Consider the following 21,173-nt stretch of genomic DNA (forward strand, 5'->3'; position numbering starts at 1 on the left):
TAATTTTAAGTTTTTGCTTTCAATCTCTGTGAAGGCCGAAGTATTTTAATAGAATTTTCTACCTTATTTCATTCAACTGCGTAATTGGAAATGTATGCCTAAATACAATATGTAGGAAAATAAAATCTTGTTCCATTTTTTTGAGTCACCCTGTATATTTATAACATGTAATTGTGCATTTCATTCTTGTATATTATTACATTCTTTTATTGTGGTTTTAATTATATAATACTATATTGCTGCATATTGTCAGTTTAGAAATGGAATAGCTCAATTTTTTTATATTTATATGTTTACAAATGCGTTCTTTTATTGTGGTTTTAATTATATAATACTATATTGCTGCATATTGTCAGTTTAGAAATGGAATAGCTCAATTTTTTATATTTATATGTTTACAAATGCGTTCTTTTATTGTGGTTTTAATTATATAATATTATATTGCTGCATATTGTCAGTTTAGAAATCTAATAGCTCAATTTTATATATTTATATGTATACAAATGCATTTTTTGTTTTATATTTTCTGTTAATTTTCTTGAAAAGCGCATTAATGTTTACATCTATGTTTTCTATATACATATTCAATTATGTTCAAATAAAAGTCTTAGATTTTATGTAGTGTTTTCTCGTTGCTTGAAACATCAATAAAGTATGAATTTCAGTTAATATGTGTTATTCATTTTCATTTCTTTTCTCCAGTGCACATTCTTTAATAAAAAAATTTTATACAATTATATACATTAGTACTCCGCAGTTTCTATCCGTCTTGAACTTTCTAGACCCTCTGATTTCCAGATCGTAGACCCTCTGATTTCCAGAGCATTTTTATATACATAAGTGGCTTCGCACGTTTTACGTTTTCCTCTAGGTTTACGCCTCTGTAACAAAAGAAGTATGACTTGTTAATTATTTTAATAAAATGTCAACATTTTTGAACGCCTAAAACTAAAAAGAGATGGATAGTTACTCCTCAGAGTGACGGTTGTTTCCTCCCTTTTCTCTGCATGTTTTGTATCTTAGTGTTCTGTGATAGAAATTATTTTAAAGTTCTACTATAAAATGGAAAGCACGGTAAAAGATACTAAGCAATAAATGTTACCAAAATTCTTGCATTAAATAAAATTTTCATTGATAGAATTGTAAGTGAAGAACTCTTCAACATTTGATTAATTACATTAATGAAGGTCATAGTATTTGAACTATTGATTTATTTAATTTACTAGAATTATGAATTGATAGCGCTATAATATCATTGACAGATTTTGTTTGTAATTTCCGGTGTTCGATTTTTTTGGCATGATGGCCTGACATATTCAATATTCTGTATTATGCTTTCTATAATTTCTTTTAAAATTTGCGGAATTTGAATTGGTAGCTGGTATATCATTTATCAATTATTTATTCTGAAAACAATCCTAGGATCTGTGATGGCCTTGTAGCAGTTTCGATTTTGAGACCAGGGTCGCAGGTTCCGTATTCGTTTACATCGAATATCCATCCACCTTGTATGCTGATCTGGTATATGTTACTTCTATGGAAGCTCAAGCGTTCTCTTTTCGATCTTTGAAATACTCTAAACCCTTTAGTGAGTAAGCTGATGTGGGTTTTAAACTAAGTTCTTCCGCTGATCTGATGAAGACGTTTGGTGGAAAGGATATCGGCTCTGTCGTCTTCGTCATCTATAATTATTAAATATTTTGCTATTCAGATAATTTTCTAAATTTTACATAATCTGGTACCAGAAAATACTCTGATAATGCCAGTTGTTTATAGAGCATTATTTTAGAAATTGTAAAAATTTGACTTCGAATTTATTTTTTTTTCTTAGCTATTGTAAACTACAGGAAAGGAACTATTAAAAGTTTCTTCCTTCTGTTTTTAAAAGATGGAGAAGAATTCACTGAACTCTCAAGAGTGGCACTTCATTTTAAAAAAACCTTGCCGATTTAATTGACAGGATCTAAGAATTTCTTAAGGGCCCCAAATGGAAAAAAATTCCTTTTATTTCATGTTTGTTTTGACGAAATAAATGCTCCCTGGCCCATGCGGAAAAGCATGGAGGTATGAGTATCAGAATATTGACTGTATGTGCTTGTAACTAAAATTTTCCGGCTTCAATGATGTGTGCTATTAATATGTTCTAAAGCTTTATTAAAAATTCACTTTTATTGAAACTATTTCACTGCTTTAAAATTGAGAAAACTATATAAAATTATTTAAAAGGCATGTGATGATCGAATTTACTTCACTTTATGCTAGGATTTTTATTAACATCCATTAAAGTAAAATTTAATTTAACCATGGAAAAAATGTATCTATTGCAAGATGTGGCATGCGTTGTTCCTTTATTGTTTATTTGCCATTTCATTAAGATCATTTGTTATCCCCTAAATGACTCTTTCTTTAAGGGAATTTACTTTTTTCCACCCTTTGGTATAAATTACTTTTTTATTTTATGTGATAGTGAAATGACCATGTGCGATAGATATCGTTTAACATCTATTAACAATTATTTTTAAAAATTTTATTGTTCCCTAGTAAAATCATGTCCAGTCGTTTCGAAATTTAGCACATGATAAATTTTGAATCATTTTTAATGTATAGAACCTTAGATCAAACTTATTCCAAATTTTTTCAGTTTCTCAAATCCAAACTTTCTGAATTTTTGTTTTAAAAACAAATATATTATTCAGAGGTTATATGAATTTTATACTATATAATTTCTAACACTTGGTCAAATTTTATTATATTCTAATTGATTCAGTTTGAGAAAGGAGGATAGGAAAGACTTCTTGATTTATGAAGATCACTGACAAAATCGAATGGATAAAGATTTTAGAAATAATAAATAAGTAGGGTACATATCAAAATTCTTCACATTCCATCAGGGTCGTCTTAGCAATTTGAGCGTTTTGGCTTAGAAAAATGTGGCATTTCATCGTAATCCTAACTGAGAATTTGAGTGCTTATGATTCAACGAAAATTTGTACCGAATAAAATAATTGAGAAGTAAAAGGCGAGTGGAAAGAAGAAGAAAAAAAAAAAAAAAAAAACTTGCTCTCTGCTACATGGTTTGCAATTTCTTAAACAGGCGATTTTTCAAAATAGTATTTTCTATGGCAGTTTTCCCTATCCCTGATTATATACTTAATTAAATTTAGTATTACATCCCAAAAGTTCATTTAGGTTACATTCCAAAAAAAAAAGTATTTCTATTCTATCTTATGTATTTAATAATGAAATACATTTTACATAATATTTAAATTAAACGTGCTGTATTTTATTTACATTTTTAAATTTGTTAGAAAAACGCATTTTAATTTCATTGTAAGAAAATCATTATTCATTAAACAAATTTTATATATTTCTATAAAATATAGCAACAGTTGTAGACACTTTGCATCTTATTTAATGTTTTAGGAGTTAATAGATTTATAGATAATTTTAATTTATGAATTTTTTTTATATATTTTGGGGTAAATTCATCAATTTTGGTTTTATATATATTCTCTAATATTTCATATTCTGTACTTAAAATCCTTAAATAAGTTTACTTGGATTATTTTAATTACGATTTTTTTTATAAAAAATAAAATTAAAAAGTAGGTAATTATAGGAACATTTTTAATATAAATGAATTACTTAAAATTCGAACAGAATTTTTCTCAGTCTATTAAGGGATTTCTTACACATATTGTTTGAAAATGGATTACTTTTAAATTACATATTTGAAATTAAATAAAAAAAATAGCGTTTTTTAACCCTTATGGAGGTTATAAAATTCGTATCGACTAGTTATTGGTAAAATGGATGGTTGCTAATCTATTTATTATTTGAATTTTCCAATTACTACTGTTCCTAGAAATTCTGCATCCTATGAAATATTCTGTAGCAACAATAAAATACGGTTTCTAACAGTTTTAATTTAGCCCTCCAGATCCACATGAAGAATCCTATAACTTTCTGTTATCGCCTGATATGAAGTTAAATATCTTCCACATTGGTTCTCTACCACATAATGGAATCTCTCAAGTTAGAATACATTGGATGTTGGACTTAGTACAAATGAGGTAAAATTTTTAAATACCATAATCTCTTAAAATGTTCAAAAAGAGCATTTATATTTTAGGACAGTTATAAAAATAACATAGATGTTTGTTGGAAATTAAATAGCTTACTATAGATTGAATAATAATTTATGTTTAAGAAATAAAGTTAATAAAATTAATTAGTAAAGGACATTATTAAAAATAAAAGTATCGTCTTTTTATGTGAATATATTTTAATTCAATTGGCATTTTAAAATATTTTATAGTCTTAATCAATGTGTAAATTATTGTTATATGTTTGATTATCCCCTTTTTTCTTTCTAGTTTTATTATTTAGCATTGTTGGAAATGTAAATCAGAATCAGTATTATGATATTAGAAACGGATGATATATGGTTGTGATCCTAAAAATGTGATTTGGAGAGATCTTATGTTCTAAAATAATTTTGAATTTGTCAATGTAATGTAATTATTCTTTGTTTTATATATATATATATATATATATATATATATATATATATATATATATATATATATATATATATATATATATATATATATATATATATAATATAATATTATTTGTTGTGAAGCATGATGCAGTTTGAAGACAATGAAGATACTTTTAATTTCGTGACGTCGTTTTATTTCATTTGGAAGAAGCAAGCATATGTACAAGCGACAAGCACACAGAACGACACAGAAAGGAATGAGGAAAAAGCTCTTGGACATTTTATCCCTGGTCTTATATAACCTATGATTTTGATAGGGAAAATATTTCTTTACAGTGCTAATGTATTATGAGATTTCGATAGGGATTTTCATTACACGGGTGGACAAGGTAGGGGAAACACAGGGAGATTTTAAAAAAGAATTTGCTTGATCAGCGGTATGTTATCTCTTCACGCGTAGTGTGGGAAAGTTAGATTTTAGCTGATTCAACAATTTAACAAAGCTTCTCTTGAATTAATTAAGTAGAGACAGTGGAATTGGATCACGAAATAATTGAATATTTTAGAATGAAGTTACTATGGGCTAAATTAAGATAAAATCTTGAAAATGAATTAAATTGAGATTAGAGTTAAAATATCATTACATATATATATATATATATATATATATATATATATATATATATATATATATATATATATATATATATATATATATATATATATATATACAGGGGTCCCCACAAGGTATGAAGCATCTAATATTTACAGATTCGGATAGAACATATTAAGGCGAGTATTTTGATGTATGGCATGTAGGGCGCTCGAATAGTCAGTCTAGTCACAGTCTAATTATACATCACAGTCTGGTTATACATCAAAATACTCGTCTTAACGTGCTCTATCCGAATCTGTAAATATTAGACCCTGTATAGCTTGTGGGACACCCTGTATATAGGAACTGTATATATTGTATATTTTTTCAGAGAAACAAAATTTTGTTGAGAAATATAAGTTCAGTAATTGATATTTTTAAATAATTTCTATTATTTAATTTCGTTTTCAATTTGTATGCAACATACATTTATTATATGACTTCTATGTTAATATGTTTCTAGCGTTAGTTGTGACAATAAATTCTTCTTTCATTTCAGAGTTTCTGATTTCAAAGTTGAATATGACTTCAATCGTCTTGATAAACTTTTATATTTATTATGGGAAAATGATTTGCAACCTGGCTTTGAGTTGATGGGAAACCCTTCAAATTTTTTCACTGACTTTGAAAACGAAACACAAGTATATTTATGGAAAGATTTAATAAACAAGATGGCTATTCATTACATAGGTTTGTGATAATAATGATTATAGAATTTTTACTATTATTTTTCATTGTGGAAATTTTATAAAACACACATCAATTAGTATATAAAACACATTTTCTCCCTTCTAATATTGTATAAGTTACTTGTTTTAGCTTAATATTTTCCTTTTTCAGATATGTTTGGCATTGATTATGTGATGAAGTGGAACTTTGAAACATGGAATGAACCTGATCATCACGATTTTGATAAACTAAACTTCACAATACAAGGAAAGTTTTTAAAACTAATTATCATTTCTAAAATAATAAATGATAACTAGTTCTAAAATAATTAGTTGTCATTTCTAAATTCGTCTTAAAAATCTGTTTTATTTTTAATAATTCAAATAAGAATAAATTAACGATTGCTTATTTTATACTTTTTTTTAGATCTCAGCTCCTAGAGCTTTGTTATAATTTGAACAATCTATATCAATTTTTTAAGTTTTACAAATGTGAGAGGGGAAAAACTGAATTTTCACGATCAGTAACGAATTTTTTTTTCTCCTTTCACATTTGGTGCGAATATCCTATATCATGCTCATATCAAATGTGAACAAAATGCAGAAATTTTCATTATTCGTTGATTGGAAAAAAATTTCCATTTTTCTCCTGTAAAGCTTGGAAAACTGAGATAGGTTGTAATGCTTGTTAAGTGAGGATTAATAATTATTCATTATACTTGAGTGTTTACTTTGGAATTTCATCGACAGATTTCAATGGATAAGAATTATACATTTTTGAATTACGCTAATTTTATAATATGTATCTTCGATATGCACATAAATAATAATATGGTATAATTTTTGCTCCTTTCCCATTTTATAAATACTATAAATAACTGCTTTCATTTGGTAAATATATCAAAATTAATTTACATTTTCCGATTTTTCTTCCTTTCTCTCTCACCCTTTCCTTAGCATAATTCTTCCTTACAACAAAACAATTGTTATTGTAATATTTCTATGAATAAATGCATGTAAAATATCTATCTGCTATTTTCGTATGAGTTATGGCTTACACTAAAGCATCTTTTAACCTGTTTGTTTGGGTTTGAGGCATTGTCAATTACTTCAGAACTATGTTTTGGTTTTAAAATTATTTAGATTGTACGTTTAGTGCTTTCGGCTGTATAACGAGTAAATTCTATAACTTGTAACCAAATTTTTATTTCTTACTTATTTTTTTTTATACGAGGGTATTATTCTTTTACAAACAGTTTTAGAATCAAACATGGATTGGTATATTATTTCTAGTATTTTTTAAAAATCTTTTTGTAGGTTTCTTAAATTATTACGATGCTTGCTCAGAAGGTTTATATAGTGCTGACAAACGCCTTCGTTTTGGAGGGCCAGGTGGATCTTGTCGAATCCCAAATAAAGGTCATTCTCCAATATGTTGGGCTTTATTACATCATTGTTCTCATGGTAAAAACTATTTCACGGGGAAGAAGGATGTTAGATTAGATTTTATTTCTTTTCATAAAAAGGTAACTCCAGATATTGAATTATTCTATGCGTATCTGTAAAATATATGTTTATATATATTAAAACTTTTTAATTTTCATGGCAAATGAACTTATTAATATGTATGATAATACTTTTACAGAAGTATCATGTGTCTATGTGGGGATGTAAAATGGTATTATGTATTTCGTTACTTTCTGTTATTACGACCTCTTAGTGAAATTTAATTATGCAGATGTTTTAAAAATCATGGGTACATTTTCATTTCTCTTGTTTCATAAATAGTTTTCGTGGATCTTGCATCTTAATTTAAAGTAATTATGAATGCTTGCATATAATTTTTCATATACAAGTAAAATTATATAATGGACAAAGAAATTGATAATTAAACTGACAGTAATTATGTTTGTCCTATTACCAGCATAATCATAGAGTGGGTTTAATTTTAGTATAACAGCATATTGGCATCTTATCAACAAATCAACAACAAATGATTTAACTGAAAACAGATCTTAGATGTATAAAACTGTTTGTTTATAATTATTAGCAAAAATATTTTAAATGATAAAACTTCTGAATTTTTTCTTCCATACTTTCGCAAATAGGTGCATTTTTATTTTAGCTTCATTTCATGGCACAGAGAATTTATTACACATTTTAAAACACTGTTTCTTCTCATTGATTGATTTGGTGCAAAATTTTATATAGATCAATAATTTTAGTACAAAAACTTTGCACGAAATTTCAATCTTTTTGCTCATTTTGTTTTTGCGTTATCGGGTACGTATAAGCTGGAAAAGACAGCAGGCAGTCTTTCACTTGACAGATTTTATTAAAAGTTTATGGAATTACATACCGAATTTGTTTAATCTAGTTCATTCTATTGCTCAGTTTTTATGTTAACATACCCACAGGCAGACATTCACGAAATTACAAAAATGTGTTTTTGAAATTCGGGAACATCTGAATCAAGGAGATTGCTCAGAATCTCGAGATGGAATTTTTGACGATTATATTACATTCTTTCTATATGTTTCACATATGGGGGAGTAAAAAGGTATTATATCGAGCATTTTATATACCAGTAGTGTCGTAAATATAATAATGATCAGTACTGTGTACCTACCACAAGACTTGAAAATATTATAAATATAATATTTCTGTTCGAAGTTATCAAATTAAGAAATGGAATTATTGAATTTTTTAAGCTTCTAAAGATTATTTTTTTAAATTTCAATCGTTGGAATTATGAATATTTATTGCTCCAAGTTTGTGTCTGTAAGAGAGAAGTTAAATTATAAAATTCTTTTTTCAAGCGATACTGCATAGATATATTCCTCTTTATGTTTAAAAGATTTTTTTTGCCTAGTTGGAAACTTTGAGGAAATTGATTTTTAATGATAATCGAAAGCAGAGTGTAGAATGTTTTGATTAATATGAAAGAAGAAAACGTTCATGTCCGTAATTATTAAAATGGAATTTGAAATTAATTTATTAACATCAGGGGTTTAAAATATACTAATCATTGAATTTTAATTTTTTTAATACTTCTGAAAAATTGATTTATCATATAATCTCATTATGCTTAAACTATTTTCATAAAATATATGATTAGTGTATAAGTTAAATGTCTAACAATTTTTGGAATTTTATTTCAGTGTTAGAGCCAATCATGAAAATAAAAATTTACTATTTTTTTATTGAATGTAGAAGTAGATGTCATTAATTTCAAGTCCTTTTGTAGGGTAATGGTAGCTCAAATCTTATCATCAATGAAGAAGTCGAAACAATACAATATATTTTGTCTAACTTTCCATCTTATATCAACATACCATTTTACAATGAGTGAGTAAACATTTTTTTAAAGATCTGTTAATAAATAATGTGATATATTAATATTTATGAGCAAAAAGGTTTTTCAAATATTGCATCTGAACTGTTCATCATATATACTGAAATTGACTTGAAAAGAATGAAATATGTCAAAAGGTTAGTTTTCCTTTTGTGCGAGGCTTTTTTATATTATTTATATTTATTTCTGTCGTTCATTCGTAGTGAAGCTGATCCTTTGAAAAATTGGTCCCTTCCTGAATGGTGGAGAGCTGATTCTACCTATGCAGCCATGGTGATTAAGGTGATTTATTTTTCGTTATTTAAAAAATTGATTTTTGTAATTTAAATCATTATATTTTCTAAATGAGATGCTCATTAAAATGGTACCGTAATTAAAATTTCTCATAATTTTTTTCTTGTAGAAGATTTACAGTGAGAAGGAATGATGTAGAAATCTCTTAATATGAAAAGGCCGTTAATTCAAAATCTTATAATTTCGAGGGAAGCATTTTTTGCCTCGTAATCTTGCATAGGTGTGAACAGTGTTTTAATGTTAAAAAGAAATTATTTTGAAATTCAATTCAACTTGGATTTTCATTCATTATTATAATATGTACGGCATTCAAATGAATTTTTTTTTCTTATTCTAATATTTAAATGAATCTTCTCTTTTGATTTATTTATTGCATCATGCACATCCGATGGTAATTTATATCTGTATGCATTCTATTAGAGCAAATCATGATTTTTTTAGAAATAAATAATTCAAAATAATGAAGAAAGCGAAAATCAACTAATTCGAAGCTGCCGTGAGAACTCCGTTTATCCAAATATTTGAATAAATAAAAATAAAAGAAACCCTTCTACTAAAAATGCAGCAAATGAAACTGATGAATTTATTTTCTCCCCATCTGTGACAGTCGCATTAGTTTTTATTTCTCTACCCAACCAAAGGAGATTTGCAAATTGTTGTCGAAACCACAAAGTCAGTTTACCGTATTCATGATGCAGTGAGAAAAGTTTTAATTTGATATTACAATTATTGAGAGAGAATATCATATTGCATGCAATTTTGAAGACATAAATGATCGATAATATGTATCGAAATGTTTTCTCTTTATAGATTTGTAATGAACTGCACTTAAACAGTGAAATCCCATCAAAACGATCTATGCACCTGTGATTGAAGTCTAACTAGGAAAATTATGTACAGTTTTAATTTTCGTATATTTCTGATTATATTTGCGTTCACATAGTAGTTTGAAGAACAGTGGTTTTTGATAGTTCTGAATTTTCAATTCCGTATTCATTTTTATATTTTGTTATAAGTATACTAGATTCAGTTGATGAAATACTGACTAAAGAAATATTTTGAACTGCATTTCGAGTCACTTGCAGATACTTTAAAATCTTTTACATTTGCCTTTCTTATTTTAGATCATACTGAATCATATATATTTTTACTATGTGGAAAAGGGATCAGAATTAGTCAACGATGTTAAGTTCAATCTTTTAAGCAATGACAATGCTTTCCTGAGCTACTTTCCTAATCAGTTTACTGAAAGAACATTGTTAGCGAGATTTCAACTCAATAATACTTATCCAAAATATGTAGAATTTATTAGAAAACCTATTTATGCTGCATTTGGACTTCTAAGCAAAATATGCCCTGATATTTTATCTATTAGTTTGACTAATGGTGGTGGTATGTATCATTTTGATTGTTTTTTCTTTCTGTATTTTAATTATTTAGTTTCACCAATTATTAGAAATGTTTTTTGCGTCCTTTAATATTTTTTACAACACTGTTGATTTATTTTTAATAAAAATTATGATTTTTTCCCGATTGTTTTCTATACTTCAGGCATTTTTGATAAACTTTTGCTTTGGCTTAATGGACCGGTGTTTTTTATGCAGAACAATTATGTAATTTTATTAATTAATGGTTTGAATATGAGTTTTCTAGAAATATTTTTAAAAAAAATTATTAGCTTTTTAGATATGCTTTAATTTAATGTCATTTTCTTTGAATTATAGAAGGAAGTATTTTTAATATAACCATCGTCTGTAGCCATTTGAGTTTTTTTTATTATGTAGATCATTGAGATTGTGTAGTTGAATACCTACTAAAAAAGTGCTTTATTATTAATATTGAATCAAAGTCAGCATATTATGAATTTATTTCAAATGTTCATGAAATTACTTGTGATGTCAATGTTAAAAATAAGTATTACATCTGCTATATTTGTGAATCATTAATGTGAACTCTCACCCCCATATTTGATGATGCAAAAAGTTTCCATGTCATAATCATAAACGCCAGTCAAAGCCTGATTTTAGCCTTAGTGTTAATGACTACTAACAGAATTTATTCAATTTTTAATCTTTTGAATAATAACTAATCCTCCTTTCTCTAATTAAGGAAACGTTCTTAATAACTGGGGAGGCAATGTTGGTGCCATAGCAACGCATTGTGCTGCTCAGGGGTAAGTAAAATATGATTTATTTTCAAACTATTTGTTTTCTTGCAAATTTATCAATTCTTTTACATCATTTTATCTTATTTAAAAACTCAAATGTTTCTATAAATACGATTTTGAAAATGTTAAGAAATTCATAGCTATTTTTAAACATCTAATCTATGAGTTATACTAATTAGTCTTATCGAATTTTTTATTATATTTTATTATTTATGTCAAGCTAACATAAATCATAATATTGATTTTGTTTTTCTCTTTATCCTTACTTTTTAAAGGTATTAAATTTATTTCCGAATTATTCTCACCCGTATGAAGGTTTAATGTCCAAATACTATGGAAATGAATTGCCCTATATTTAGAGTTACGAAAAAAATGCTTTTAATTCGTTTGAAAAGAAAAAATATATTTTCCATTTTAGAGAAATCACTATATTTTTGTATAATTCTGCTGATACTTATAAGAATGGCTCAGTAGCTGATGTGGATATTTACTTGAATATTTCTTACCTTAAAGGTAAATGAGCGTTTGTTTTTCTCGTAAGTATCTTCCTTTAGTCTTGAAAAATGTTTTTAAGGAAAACTTATGTATATTTTAAAATGAAAAAAAAAAAAAAAAATTCTGTCTCAGATGTTGATTTAAAATGAAGATTTCTTACCTAAAATAATTTGAATTCTTTAACATTGCTTTATAATAAATCTTGTTATTTAATATAGAATTATTGAATTAAATGGTATTAAAACGTCTTTTGAAATATAAAAATGATGACAAATTGATTATTTATAATGTACAAATATCTTTCGATACCTTTTATGTGTGCTAATAAAGGTGAAAAAATAAACATCTTTTTTTCTAAAAATTGGGATTATTCTACTCAATTAATATTGATTAACGTTATATAGGAAATACATCTGCTAGATGGGCTATCCATGAAATAAATAATAGGAAATCAAATCCATATATAGTGTGGGAAAACATTGGAATGCCTTCTTATCCTTCTGTTCAAGACTTTTCACTTATGAAAAGCAAAGAGGTTAGATGTTAATTTTTTTTGATAAAAATAATACAATAAATCTAATATATATAAATTTTATTGTTTGCCTATTTTTCACTTAACTCAATTGCCTAATTAACTCAACAAGTGCCACATTTTTTTGTTTGCCTCTTGATTTTTCACCATCATTGTATGTGCTGCTGCTGTTGAAAGAAAGTATTTTTGTATTGACATTTTCTGATAAAATTCAGGTTCAGTTATTGTAAAGTGGACTGAAATGCACTGGAACCTTCATTAATTTTGCACCAAAAGAAAATTATGAAATTTATAGAAAGCTTATTTTTATTATAATTTTTTAAAACTAAATTGCTTAAGCACTAGTATAATAACAGTGATCTATGATTAGTGTCAAATCTCAATTTTTAAGGATAATGTAACGTGCTTGATGGAAGAAGACGAACATATATAAGGCTTATAATTGATTTTTTCTAATGTTTTAAATTAATGCCATATTTTATGTATTTTCATGTATATAATAGTGCATATGAAATAGTCTTTTAAATTCATTGAATCTAACCCTTGTGTATAATACGCCTCACAAAATGAAAAATCTGGCTGTTATTGTTTTATTAAAATAACTTATTACAACAATAGTAATTTTGTTATTAAAATATTTAAAAGATTATGAAACTTTTAAACCAACAATAATAAACTTTTGAAACAATATATTCTTATTTATGGTCGTTGAAATTTTAATACTTTTATTAAAGTGCTTTTTTTTTGTTGAAGAAAATGATCTTAGGTTTTGAATACAGTTCCGACTTTAAAAATTTTTTTCATTCCCACAATAAAGTTATTGTAATATTTTCTCCTTCAGAAAGGTTGAAGCATTATTACCATAATATTTAGAAGATGTAGAATAGAAAATCAAATAATTTAGTATATTTATCTAGAAGTAATTATACAGTAAAAGACAACTCATTGAACTTTCGATAAACAAATTTATCATGAAATATTCGGCTTACAACTAATGGAAACCTGTTGTGAAATTCGATTTATGATTTCAGGCCCAGAAAATTACACCCATTTTATATAAAAAGGAGAAAATCTAGCAATATTCTAGATGAACTGTTAGTGAATAGGGGAAAAAAATAGTAAAGAGGTTGGAAATCTGGTCTGTAAAATATGAAAATCTAAAAATCTTATAAATAAGGATTAACAGTTTTTTGAAGCAGTTAATGTTAAATTTCTATTTACAAATATAACTTGTTTTATGGTTTAAAATACACATAAATGAAATATCCGAAATTGAAATAAAAATAAGAGTTTTTTCTTTGAAAGAGAATTATATCTCAGAGAATCTTAAATTTAAGCTACTACTGTTGTGTAAATTTTTTATTTATATATATATATATATATATATTCCAATTAAGGAACCATATATGAGGGGACCATGGTACTTTACTGATTCCACATTATGGAAATATAAACTTAATGTATTAAATCCTGGAATTACTTTGATACACATATGTGAAAGACCTCAGAAGCTGTACAAGGTTTGTTTTTAACTTGTTCTGAATAAATGTCCTGAAGAATTTATAGACATTTTAGTAAATGTTATTATCTTCTAGGTAAAAAATATGCGTTTTTTGCAAATATGGAAAAAAACTTTACAGATATCATGGACTGATTTGTATAATAGGTAAGATTATGTCTTTTCAAAAATTTGTGTTCTTAATTTAATGATTAATTAAAGTTCAAAAAATAGTCTTTTGTAGTATAAAAGTCTTCTTTCTTATATTTTTCCGAACTTTAATTATTTTCTCCCACTTCTTTAAAAATGATCTAGATTTTTTTTTTCTTAATTGGTATTTCCAAATATTTTAAGGAGTTATATTTTAAAAATATTCCATGCAAGGGAAAGATATATAATGTGTTCTTTTAAATTTTATTTTGCGATTTCTTTTTTTCCATGATCTATATTTATCACTATCATTAGTATTATCATCATCAACTTTTTTGTCATTCTATATTAAAATACGAAAAAAAAAAAAAAACTGAAGATCATGGCACATTATCGTCGAATAAATTGTCCTTCATACACACACAAAAAGAAAACAATAATCCATCTATAATATCTTGTTATTGCTTTTTTTGGGGGGGGGGGTTCTGCATTTATTTTTTCAGTTGGCAAATAAATTTATCTGCTCTGTGCCAATTATCAAACTATTCATGATAAAAATAACATGCCACCACTCATTTCTAGTATAATTCTGTTCTGACTTTAATTTATTCCTTAGTATTTGAAATAAATTTGTTGACATTTTATTTTCAGATGTCTATCCTCATATATTGTTTTGTATAGTTTTGATCTGCATGGCTCATATCATCAATTGAATAAAAAAAGATTGTTGTTTCCTTCCTACTGGCATGCATGCCTTAATGAAAGTAAGTTCTATTCCTCTTTTTACAAAAGTATTTGTGACCATGTGTCTAAAATATTGTCTGTATTCTTCTCAATTTCATAATTTTTTTCATTTTGCAGAAAGGAACTGCAGTATTAAAGGATTTTACAAAGTTTTGTCAGTTGATTACTGGGGTAGACGTGGACCTACTTCGGAAATCTTTCATTTTAAAGGATGAATAATAAATGTATATTCTTTATTAAGTTGATTGTATTTCTTACAGCCGTGCTCATTTATATCAATTTTACATTTTAAAAAAAGCTGATGAATTTGTTCAATACTTTTCAAGAAATGTACTTTTTTTTAGAATTTTACATTTTTACGGAAGTTGTTTCTATTTATGTAAAATTTTATTGAAAAGATATTTTGATGCTAAATATTTAAGCATTTTCGATAAAAAGGACGATGCTAAAGAAAATTCTATGTTGCAGTGTCATACAAATGAGGAACAAATTAATAGCAACCTATGGTTATGTAGTGATCTTTTTTGTACTTTAAAAATATTTTAAATTTAATTAAGAATATTCTCTTATATTAAATGGAAGGTTCCTCTTTTTAAAATTTGAGCATGATTTGGAATTGTTTGTTTTGCGTGCATACTGTCTTTGTAATGAGGCTGTGAATGTACTTGTGAGTAAATTATATATTTAACGAAAATGTTTGCTCAAAAATTCATGTAACAAATCACTTCAATTTTATAATTAGCTGTTGTTTTCAATTAATGATTTTTTATTTTTGCTTTAAATTAAAACATTAGTTTGAAATTAAAACATTATTTAATCTTGATATTTTATTGCTTTTATTCATTTAACCCCTATCTTAAAAAATATTTCCGTTTTTTTCGTTATATCTCAAAGTATTTTTAATGAATGTTTATCAAATGGAATTATTATTGTATGAGATTTCGCAAATCATTTATTTAATTTGAAATAAAATTCTTGCTTGATTTGATTTGCAGTTATTCTTGCATATGTTATTTTAGGTGTACAAATATTTAGGTCATCAAAATAACAGTATTATTAATTTTGAAAATGACTTAGTAATTGTTGCGCATAAATATGACAACTTGAGCAGGTAAGCTCTGTATAATATTTATATGTGAAGCATGAATTTTTTTAGTGAAACAATATTATTAATAGTAGGATAAATTCTTTAAATTAGGAAATGTTTCGATTGTGTTCTGTTGTTTGTTTCAAACGTTGAATTTCTGCATTTTTTGTGAAATATCATACTGTAATATTTTTGCAAAATAGTTATAACAATATTATATTATGAAGGCTCTAATTTTAAAACTTAATGCTCTTTTCTGTTCTATAAATGTTATTTCAGTGAAAAAAAATAAGTTTTTCCTGGTCAAAATTAAAAATTGGTTTAGTCTGTATTATTGAATAACCAAAAACTAATTGATTACCAAATTAGTGAATTACCAAAACTACTTTTTAACTAGCGATGAGTTAAAAATAATCCCCATTCCCCATAAATAAAATATAAGACTGTAGTCGAATTTTTTTCTAAAAATATTTTGATAAACGTACAGATTTACAAATGAATTAATTCAAAATTTATTTGAATGCCCTTTAAATGCGAATTAAAGCATGTTCATGACATAAGCAAAATAGAATAGTAATTGATTCTTGCATTAACAACTTTAACTCAAATCTAATTTGGAAGATGTTACTTATAGAGAGGAGGCTACTGTGCTTTCACTGAATTATGATTTCGATGGAATGATAGTAGGTGCAAGATCATAGTTAGTGATAAACATGAACGCCAGCTCCAAATTTTCGTTTGGTGAACTTTTAAAATGTTGTGAATTATAGTTATGATATGAGATGCAGCTTGTTAGTCCCCTTTATGCTCTAACTACAGTTCAGAAATGTGAGATTTTTTTTTTAAATAATACTTGTGTAATTTCAAAACACACATTGGTCTAATAAATCGGTAGAATTTCTGCTCTTCACATGTTTGTAACGCTACTGTGTATAACAACATTAGCAACAAAAACTATAAATAAAAGTTTTACTTTCCATTTAATATTATTTTTGATCTAATATTTTTTTCTAAAACTTATACCTTAGTGTTAAGTGAAACTATATATTTTTGAATATATATGGATAAGGCTTTAAATTTTAAAATTTTTAATGAAGTTCCCTGATTTTTAATAATAATAAAAATTATTTATTGCTATTTGAAACCAAATCTGCTTTTATATGCATTTCTGCTTTTAATTTTGCCTGAAGAGGGTTTAATGCTACCTAGATGGCAACATGAGCTGAATATGAATTACAAAAATTGAATAATGTAATAAACTCGCAATTAATTGATCTGGAGTATATTAATAATTTTAAACATAATTTCATTTGAGAATGTTTATGTATCCTAAGTCGGCAGTCGACTCTACTATAATTTAAATTATGTGTGTCAGTTTGCAATGATTTCTCAATAATTTCTCTAGGACTCGATGGAATTAATGCATTTAAGTAAGTTAAATTTTAATGTACACGTTAAAATGTAAAAACAGAATTAACTTAAAGAAAACAGGACTAGACATGTAAAACACTGTATTCTGATGAATTAAGATTTGGCTACAAATGATGCATGTCTTGCACATATTCAATGAATACAAAAGCAAGAGTGCACATGAAGCGCTGTTGTCACATTTCTAAGCTTTTTTTTTTTTTTTTTTTTAAATTTTCAGCTTTTATTTTTTCTACCAATTGGTGTCGATTCAAACGGATTTTTTTTTTTTTAATTTTTATTTCCAGGTGTAAATTTATGTATCGATCAAGACTTGAGCGCTTTACTTATGTAAGTACTATTCAAAATTTCGCAAACATGAATTTTATCTATCTATAATGTATTGGTTTGTAATGATTTTTTTATTTTCCATTGTAAAGTGCTGATAACATTATATGTTTCTTCAGTTGCATTAATTACAATATCTATAGAAGAAATCGCCAAGCAAGCTTAATGTGAAACGAAAAGATAACACGTCTGCATCTAATTTAATGTCGAAGCGAGGGTTACGCAAAGGGGTTATATATGACCTGATGCCAGTTTATGGGAGCGGTTTAAAGACATTATTAAAGGTCAGTAGTGGCTAAATATGACTGTAATGGTGTAAAGGGGTTTAAAAATAAGCACAAAGAGCCGAGCGCAATTTATCCATTTTATTACTCTGGCCCAATTTGGAAATTTTGACAACAAAGGAAAAGGAGGGGTGATTTCTCTTACCTGAAACTACGAAGAAACTTTAAGATTTTGCTTTTAAGTACCGTGAGATTATATTTGTCTTTGATTTGGAAATACCGAAAAAATCCAGTCTGATTTTGGGTTCTACTTGAATATACATTTTGACGGGTTAATAGAAGTGTTGCAGATTAGTTTGAATATAGATATTACGTTGAATATTTTGAATATATATAAATGCGGCTATATTTACTAACATAATTAGTCTACATTACGAATGTTTACTTCCCGTGAATTATATGTTTTTATAAAAAAATTTCTATTGTATTTTCTTGTCAAATTGTTTTGTCTAAAATAAATTGATTAAAAATGACAGAATCTCGTAGTTAATGGTTTATAATTAAGAAAAATTAACATTATCTTAAAAAACTCATATAATTATCTTCTGTAGATTTATTTTAATTTATAAAAATAAAAATTAAATGTCTGATTTTTTTTTAATACAATAAAATAATTTATTAGTAATTTGTTACTTAAAATAACGTAATAAATGACTGAGGAGCTGAAAAAAATACTAAACATAAACTAAGTCATTATGAATATCATAAGAAAAAACATTACAAAACATTCATTAAAATTTAAAAATATGAATTCTAGTTTACTTGAAAAATTTACTTGTTATTAAAATTCTAATTTACTTGGAAGTATCTATGTCAACCGCACTATTTTTTGATAAAAGTATTTGAGATTTTTTAATTTTATCATTTTCAACATTTTAGTTCTTTACTATATTTCATACTTCATTAATATAAATATTATGAAATGTTTCTGGCAATCTTTCTTTTTCTCACATTTACTACCAGAATGCTCCCTTTGTAATTTCTTAAAGCCTAAATAAAATTTAGTCATGAAAATATTAAAATATCGTATTGTCATCGGCAATTCACGGTTGTGCAAAATTTCAAAAATTTCGTACCACAGGGTGGAGTGAAAAATTGCTTACGAAATTCTATTTGCACTATCGTGTAATAAATCTGTAACTATCTGTAATTAACGTGCAATAAATCTGTAAATTCCTGACACTTTAGAAATATGTTCTCTATAAGTGTATTAAATATTTTTTTATGTAAGAGGTCTTTTCCATCTTTAGATTTCAAACTTAATTTTTTTGCTATAGCTAAACATGATTTTGAGTACATAGCTAAATTTTCGAAGTTAAAATAGCTCGAATTCGTTTAACATTTTGCAACTTTCAGTAAACAACTGATGAGTTAAAGACAATTGAAATGTTCTATTCCTAATGTTAAATGAGAGTTCACTATTTTCAATAAATTTTACGATATAATGAATATTTGTCAATAATTCTTATTTTACATTAAAATACACAATAAAAATGACAAAAGTTATGCATTTTTTTGTTAATTTTTAAATTCATGGGCTAATAATTTTTTGAACAGAATTGTAATTTTTTGAAACTATTCGTCAAATAATTTATAATTATCATAATAATTTATAATTATATTCACTTTCTTGGGACATGGCAGGTATTTCAACTTTTCAAAAGGATTTTCTGGCAATAATAATAATAAATCTTTAAAATGGAACGAAAACAAAGCATGTCTTTCAACGTTCTTTTAGATTTTGTTATATATTTTTTCTTTTTAAAAGAAATGTTAAGTTGAGGTACTTGTAGCAGATGTACTCTGCTTCCATCTCATCTGCTTGGGACAAATGGCAATCCATTGCAGTGGTACTAGTTTTTTGTGAGATTAAATGAATTAATAAATAAAAATTTCCAACTAATCTTAAATTAATGAATAAAACACTGAATTAAAATTCTGTATAAAGAATGAATTTATACAATATCACATGTATGATTGAATAAAAGACTATATTGCATAAAATACAAAAAAGGCTTGTGTGTGAATAATGATGTCACTACATTTTGACGAAATGATGTTTTTAAAAAATGAAACAAAAGCTTAACATTTTTTCGGTGAATTAATTATTTAATACTGTTTCTGATAAAAAAAGAGATTAAGTATAAGAAAAAAAATTAAAAAATTATTTAAATTATCGTTTACTGGAAACTTAAACATACAAATCAGCGATATTAGGTTATTTTAGTTTCAATTACAGAAGATTGCTTCGAGATATAAGCATCGGTCTTTTATTTTTAATCTGCTCCAAAAACTTTTTAGTTTAATCTTGTATTAATTGCTTTTATCCGAAATTTTTGATTATTTTATCAATATGCATTGAAAATACAGTTTAACTATTATTTATAAATTTTTATAATTAAATGTGCAAATGAAAGCTCGCTTTTCGAATTTTTATTTAGTCATGTTTCATCGCTCCTAATATTGAGCTTTAAAGAAGGAACTATAATCTTCAATAAAACTTCAATAAAACAATAAATAAAGCTTCAATAAACAATAAACAAAGCGACTTAAAGGGAAAACTTGAAAGAAGGAAAGTATTAACACAGACGCCTATTTGCTACGTTTGCATCGATTGAAATAGCTCTTATATCTTTTTTTTTTTTTTTCCTTTGTGTTTTTCCAGTTATTTTGAACCGAGCTGTCTAAAACTTTATATCTGGGGATTTCTCCTATTCAAAAGCATTTAAAAGTTTTAAAAAAAATTAGGAGTCGCAATTCGAATATTTGAAGATAATGCAAATATAAATATATAAATATCCTATTAGATGAATGTAAATTGCATATTTCTAAAAAGGACATCCAAATTTAATGGCACATTTTCCTTGAATTCAGTTTTTGTTGGTTATTTGTAATAAGAAGTACTTGGAAATATTTTTGACAGATTGTGCAAATGAAATGCACTAGAGAATAGGCAAAATTTATAAATGATAGTTTATTTGCAAG

At 26.1% G+C, this 21,173-nt stretch overlaps 1 protein-coding gene across 4 annotated transcripts in view; it reads left to right on the forward strand.

Moving 5' to 3' along the window:
* LOC129960065 (alpha-L-iduronidase-like) overlaps nt 1–15,302 on the forward strand; it is an 89,871-nt gene extending 74,569 nt beyond the window's left edge. For 3 of the 4 annotated variants that reach the window (XM_056073128.1, XM_056073127.1, XM_056073125.1), the window contains 14 exons: nt 3,933–4,073; nt 5,659–5,849; nt 6,000–6,093; nt 7,143–7,353; nt 9,075–9,175; nt 9,386–9,464; nt 10,601–10,868; nt 11,586–11,649; nt 12,062–12,156; nt 12,543–12,673; nt 14,068–14,190; nt 14,266–14,336; nt 14,970–15,082; nt 15,180–15,302. In XM_056073128.1, coding sequence (XP_055929103.1) covers nt 3,982–4,073; nt 5,659–5,849; nt 6,000–6,093; nt 7,143–7,353; nt 9,075–9,175; nt 9,386–9,464; nt 10,601–10,868; nt 11,586–11,649; nt 12,062–12,156; nt 12,543–12,673; nt 14,068–14,190; nt 14,266–14,336; nt 14,970–15,082; nt 15,180–15,277 — 1,731 coding nt within the window. In that variant the 5' untranslated portion in view covers nt 3,933–3,981 and the 3' untranslated portion in view covers nt 15,278–15,302. The remainder of the gene's footprint in view (nt 1–3,932; nt 4,074–5,658; nt 5,850–5,999; nt 6,094–7,142; nt 7,354–9,074; nt 9,176–9,385; nt 9,465–10,600; nt 10,869–11,585; nt 11,650–12,061; nt 12,157–12,542; nt 12,674–14,067; nt 14,191–14,265; nt 14,337–14,969; nt 15,083–15,179) is intronic. The other variant, XM_056073126.1, reaches the window with a different exon arrangement.
* The last annotated feature ends 5,871 nt before the right edge of the window (nt 15,303–21,173 follow it).

The sequence above is a fragment of the Argiope bruennichi genome, chromosome X2, assembly GCF_947563725.1.
Source record: "Argiope bruennichi chromosome X2, qqArgBrue1.1, whole genome shotgun sequence".
Classification (NCBI taxonomy): Eukaryota; Metazoa; Arthropoda; class Arachnida; order Araneae; family Araneidae; genus Argiope; species Argiope bruennichi.